The sequence below is a fragment of the Phyllostomus hastatus genome, unplaced genomic scaffold (genome assembly GCF_019186645.2).
Source record: "Phyllostomus hastatus isolate PE091 unplaced genomic scaffold, TTU_PhHast_1.1 phas_scaffold_129, whole genome shotgun sequence".
In the NCBI taxonomy this organism is placed as follows: domain Eukaryota; kingdom Metazoa; phylum Chordata; class Mammalia; order Chiroptera; family Phyllostomidae; genus Phyllostomus; species Phyllostomus hastatus.
Genome location: NW_025334009.1, coordinates 8629868 through 8635867, shown reverse-complemented (window position 1 = coordinate 8635867; position 6000 = coordinate 8629868). Strand labels below are relative to the sequence as shown.

General features: G+C 62.3%; 1 protein-coding gene across 7 annotated transcripts in view; it reads left to right on the top strand.

The window, feature by feature from the left end:
• Positions 1–1002: 1002 nt before the first annotated feature.
• VIPR1 (vasoactive intestinal peptide receptor 1) overlaps positions 1003–6000 on the top strand; it is a 28820-nt gene continuing 23822 nt past the window's right edge. For 3 of the 7 annotated variants that reach the window (XM_045857200.1, XM_045857197.1, XM_045857196.1), the window contains exon 1: positions 1004–1214. In XM_045857200.1, coding sequence (XP_045713156.1) covers positions 1137–1214 — 78 coding nt within the window. In that variant the 5' untranslated portion in view covers positions 1004–1136. Of the gene's footprint in view, positions 1215–6000 lie in introns of all 7 variants that reach the window. The other 4 variants (XM_045857198.1, XM_045857199.1, XM_045857201.1 and 1 more) reach the window with 4 other exon arrangements.

Genomic DNA, 6000 nt, shown 5'->3' with positions numbered 1-6000 from the left:
ATAATCTGAGCTCTGAGGCCGCGCGGTGGAGGCAGGGCCCCGTGTCACCCAGCGGCCGCCCCGCCGCCAAGTCTTGGAAACGAGGCACCAGAGGCAAGAGGCCCGGGTCCGCACCTTTCTCTGGACCTCAGTTTCCCGGGCTGTGAAATAGGTCAGGCAGCAGCAGGGGAACGTCTCTGGTTTTAGATCGGTCGCGCAGAGTTGGGGCCAGCGCGCCGGGAGCCGACCTTCCCTCCCCACGTGGAGGCGCTGGAACTTAGGCCCAGTCTCGCTCAGGAGGTGGCCCCGCCGAAATGCGCGAGGGCGCGGACGCACTGTCTCCGCTGGAGCGGGGCAGCCGGTGCCGAGTGCGCCCTTCCAGGACGCCCTGAGCCCCGGGAGGCACAGAGGAACCCAGACTCGGGCCTCACTCGGCCCTTGCTTGCCCTCGCGGGGCCTGTCCGGCGCGAGCGATGAGTTGGGATGATTGAAAATGGAGCAAACAACGCGCCCACTTACTCCGAGTCCCTTGCAGCCCAGGACCCTACATGCAGGCCCAGCAGCCGGCAACCTGGGGGATAAGAGTCCTGTCCTGTATCGTGGTCCAGCCCGCCCGCACCAGCCCTCCGAGGCGCACAAGTGGGAAATGGGGAAACTGGCTCCAAGAGGTGGCAGTGAAGGTGGACAGGCAGAGCGCCCTGGGGCGGGGCTGGCGGGCGCGGGGTGGGGGCGGCGAACCGGAGGGGATGTGGCAGCCAGGCGCTTGGAAACCCCGTGAGCCAAACGGAGATGAGCGAGGACTCTTAGGGTCCCGAGACTCCCGGGATGCAGTCGCGGAGGCGAAGGCCTGTCAATGCCCGGAGAGTCGGGACTGACGTATGGGTTAGGCGGAGGGAACCCAGGGACTCCCGACTCGCCGGGTGCCCCCAGCCCCGCCCACACCTGCGCTGAGGTCCCGCCTCTGCCGGTCCATTGGCTGGACCCGCCGCCCTTCAGACGAGCCCCCGGGTCCCGCCCCCAGCCCCGTTCGGCGTCTCTTATTGCTTGGGCCACCGCGGCAGCTCCTTCTGCCAAGCTTCCAGCCGTCGGCCGCGCGGCGCGCCGTCCGCCCGCGCAATACCGGCCTAGGGCCGCCCGGCACGGGCTCAGGGCGCGCCATGCGTCCGCCCAGCCACCTGCGGGTCCGCTGGCTCTACTTGCTGGTCGGCGCCCTCGCCTGCGCCCTCCGCCCCGCGGTGAGTGCCTGCCCGGCCACCGGGAATCCCGGCAACTAGGGGTGGAGCGGGGGCGGCGGGAGACCGGCTGTCTGTGCGCACGCCTGTGGGAGAGGAATAAGGGCTCGGAAGACCGGGTCTCGCCTCTCCGCTCCGCCTCGTACCGGATCTAGACCCGAGGGGAGGGGTCTCGGTCGCGCCTGGTCTCTCCCAGCACAGTCTGGAGTCCGCTCCACGCGGCGGTCTGGAACACCGGTGGCGGGGTGGGGGACGGTAGATGCCAGCGGGCTCCACTCTTGCCTTCCGTGTGGTGGCTGCGGCTGTGCGTGCGGCTGGGAGGTCAGTCGATGCAGGGTTAGGGACTGGGGTTGATTGAAATGGACGGTCTAGTAGACGGCGAGTGGGAGGCAGGCTGTGCGGGTCGGTCGTCGTTGTGGGCTGTGCCAGTTAAGAGGTGTTTGCGCGGCGTTGTGTTACGTGGAGGAGTGACGTCTCAGCGGCAGATCCAGCACTGGGGACTCTGAGGATGAGGTGGGTGACAAACAGGCCCTTCCTATGTCCTCTCTCTGAGCAGAGGTGAAAGGTAGGGAGCGAAAGGTGGAAGGTGGTGGGCAGTAAGGGGGTGGGGGGTGTTTATCAGGAAGGGCCAGCCACGTGCAGGGGGAAAGCTGACAAGGAGCAAATGGCCAACAAGCAGTGGCCTCCTCTTCCTCACCCTCCTGCAGGGTGTGTGTGTGCCCCTGGCCTGTGCCAGCATGCCCTGAGTGTGGGTGTGCCTGCACGTGTCTGGATAGCTGGCTCACCTGGTCTGCAAGGCAGATCCTGGTTGCAGCAGGAGACACATGGATCCCCTCCCTCTGAGATCAGGGAAGACCTCAAGACCCACTGAATCTACCCAGAAGTGAGGCCCAAAGACACTGGAGCCATCCCTGTCCCCTACCAGTCAGACCTGGCCCGAGGTCGATTTTCTCCCCACCCCTGCCCCAGGACTTGAGGAGTCGGGGGTGGCAGCTCGTGCAGAGCCTAACAGCCAGGTGGGTCCCAGGCCTGGCACCAGCTCCAGGTTGGCTGGTGGGAGGGTGGGGTGTGGCGGTCTAGTCTCTTCCACCTCCCTCACGGTCGTCTCCACCAGGGGAGGAATCTCTGCTTCCATCTGCTGACGTCTTGCACACCCTGAGGGTGGGGCGCTCATTGCCTGTCTTGGGAGCAGACCTTATGACCATGGACAGAACCTTCCCCTCCTTCCACTGCCCCACCTCCTGAGCACTCAAAGCCCCACCAAGTTCGGGACCTGAGGCCACAGGTCGGGCACCACGTACAGCCCCTCAGTATCACGGAGCCTCCAGCGTCACCAACAGCCCCCTGGCTCTCCCAACCCAAGTCTCCGACCGCTGCAATTCTCCTTGGACGGGACGGGCATCTTGGGGCCACCCCGGCACCCCGTTGCCCATCCCTAGAGGCTTCTCAGCCCAGGCGAAGAGTGCCGAGAAGGTCACATCTGCCCCCGTCTCTTGAGACAGTCCAAGTCTGGCTCCTCCAATGCCTATCCTGCCCTGTCTCTCCACGTGTTGTTCACTTTGTACACAACACCAGCTCCTCCTACAGGCAGCCTTCCCTGATTGCTCCAGCCCACTCAGCCCTCTCATCTCTGACCCCACTGTGCAGCCCTACTCACCTCCCAGCCTGGGCTCTTGTGATCGTCTCATGGGATCAAAGGCTTAGGTCTCTCCCCACCCATGTGCCCTACAGCCCAGTGCAGGGCTGGACCCACAGAGGAAGGAGAAGGCACTCAGCCAGGACTGGGTGAGGGCAGGCTGCAGAGGGGGGTCCCAGCTCCCTCTGCTTCTCCCCACTAGCCACTTGCTCCCACACTGAATGGACACTGGGCAATCCTGCTCCAGCTCCAGTCGGACCTGGGGGGGGGAGCTGACGTTATCAGAGCCATAAAATGGCAGCTGCAAAGTTCAGTTTGAAGGCCCAAGGCCTTATCACTCCTGTTTATGGTGCCCTGACCTCAGCCTGGAAAGGGGAAATCTCTGAACAGGGAAGCAAAAAAAGGGAAGAAAATCTCGTGTCTCAGAAGAGGAAATCCACCCCGAGGCCACTGGTCAGGACCTTCACTGCCCCCACCTGCCCTCCCCCCTCCCCCCCTGGACAGAAGGCACAGGGGCTCCTCACTGGTGGCAGAGCTGCTCTGGGCAATGCCCAGCCCAGTGGTGGGGGGAGGGGTGTCACAGAGGTGGGGCAGACCAGGCCTTGCCCTAGGAAGATTCTCAGGCTGATAGGGAAGAGCAGGGCCAGTGGCCCAGGAAGGAGAGCCTGGGTGGATGTGGGATACAGCCTCCCAGAGCTAGGTCTCCGAAAGGAGCAGTCAGGGAGGGCTCCCTGGAGGAGGCAGGACAATGCTTTGAAGAGTTCCGCAAAATGGGCCAAACTTCCACTTGAACTCATAAAACAGCATCCACTGGCAGGACCAGTGGGCCTGACCTCAGAAGGACGAGGGAGCCCCCAGGTTCTCCCGGAGGTGGCGTGGCCCTGGGGGTTGGGGGAGGCTTGGCCCTCTAACCCCTCTGTGAGGCAGGTGGCTGGCCACCAGTTCCTGAAGGCCTCACCACACCATGGGCATCCTGCCCCAGCCATCCGCTTCTCGGCTCTCCAGAGGCTGTCCACAGCTGCCCAGGCCCTCCCGGCCCCGCCATGGGCGTCAGGAAGCCCATCAGGCCTCCTTTTCAAGTGAAGTGACCGCCGCGGTGAGGCCTGCCCAGGGCTGGCGGGGTCTGTGCTGGAAGAGCCAGCTGCCGTTGGAGGGTTCCACCTTCCCACCTTCCCACCCCGGTGGCCCGGGTCTCAGCCTTCCCTGACGCGTCTGCAGCTTCCATGAGGAGCCTGAGCCGGGGGCCGGGAAACCTGGCCCTCACCCCACTCCGTGTCCATAGCCAGTGGGGCTTGAGAACTTGTGGAATCTCTGGAAGAGCCCCCAGTTCGCTCATCACAGAAGGGAGGGCGAGAACCCCTGGCCCAACATGCAGGAGAAATGGGGAGAGGGGCTGGGGCTGCAGGCCAGGCCCACCCCTGAGCGGGGCATGATCTTGCCGGTGAGCCTCCCCACTCTGCAACGGATGTGGTCTTTCAGGCAGGACTCCCGTGAGACCTGAAGGGGACGGAAGCGCTGAGTGAACCGGGTGACAGGTCCTTCCTCCCTCCCGATCCCCAGCGCGGGGAGCCCTGTGGATGTCTCTTCAGCCCTCTTTGCCACCACCTGCCCAGGGGTGCCCAGGGCGGGCTGGCACCCTAGAGACAGGAGCTGTACTCATGAGGTGGCCAGATAATTTTTTTGCAGGGGCGGGGGATGAGGCTTCAGGCCCAGAGGGGTGATGGGTCTTCTCAGAGCTGACTGGGTGACAGCGATGGGCTTCCCCACTCCGTGAGCAGCCTCCGCGGTAACTCGACCTGGGTGGGCGGAGCCTGCACCTGCCCCGCCCCTCACTGTGGCCCCTCTGGCTGCGGATGCAGGAGTGGGGCTGGGGGACTAGACAAAGCCCCATCCGTTTCTCCCTGTCCCTTTCTCAGCCTCCCAGGCTCCAGCCTCCCCAGTGTGACCTCCCAACACAAAGCAGCTGTCACTGCACCTGGGAAAATGTGCAGTATGTGGAAACCGTCACATACCTTAGGCACGCTTCCGGAAAAGAGAGTGGAACGCAGTCGGATCTCTCCGCCACGTTACGGGGTTTATTTGGGAAATTTCAGACATGCCCAAAAAAGTAGAAAAAAGTATAATGAATATGAAAATACCCATTCCTTTGGAGTGACATCAGAATACTGTCAGCATAGGAATTTCTGGCACCCCTCCCTCCCGATTCCTAGTTTTGACAGTTATTAGCCTTTAAAATTTAATAGCTGCATCATTTGCTTTTTTGGGTTGAAATATTTTGAGATGCATTATAGACATCGTGACCTTTTACTCCAAATCATTTTAAGATGAATCTCTAAAACCAAAGGGCATTTTCCTATAGAACTATGAGGCCATCATCACAACGAACAAAATTAACAGCGCTCCTGAATGCTCAGATCTCCCCAGGAGGCACCGAGTCACGCCTCACAGGAGGAGCGGTGACACTGTCAGGGGTTTGGGTCTCACTGCAAAGGGCTGCCCTACCTGTGTCCCGTTGGGGCTGCAGGGCGAGCTGCAGCTGCGGGTGCATGAGCCCCAAGCGGGGCTTCCCCCCCCGGCCCACTTTTCTCTGCACCCCCTCTCTTGTGGCTTGTGATGTGATTCCGTATCTCTCAGGAAGTGCCTCTTAATCTCTCAAAAACAAGTTGTCCTTGCACAGCGGGTCCTCAGAGGAGGGCAAGAGGTCGCCCACCAACCCCTGATTCTTGGGGACCCACAGCCTGGTGGCTCCCTGTTCTGGTACCCAGCCCTCGGCAGGTGTCCCCAGCGCCAACATGACCCGCGGACACCATGTTTGTAAGCTGAGTCCTCTTTCCCTAGGGCTGCCCAAGAGGACTTTCAAGGGGCAGAGGATTTCAAACTGAGGCCCCAGTGTCCCCTGCTTCTCTGGCCATCCCCACCATAATCGTCTGCAGAGAAACTCTGAGAGACTCCACGGCCCTGAGTAAAGCTTTCAGGGAAAGCCCTTCGATGGGACCAAGCTTAACCCCGAGCTGACCTCAGGCTTCGCTTGCCTTCTCTAGTAGCAGGAGCCCTTGTCTCCTGGTCCCGCTCTGCGTGTGGACAGGTCTTCTCGCCCCGGCCCCACGCTGGCATCTCTGTGTCTCCTCCTCTTCCTCACCACACCCCTCTGCA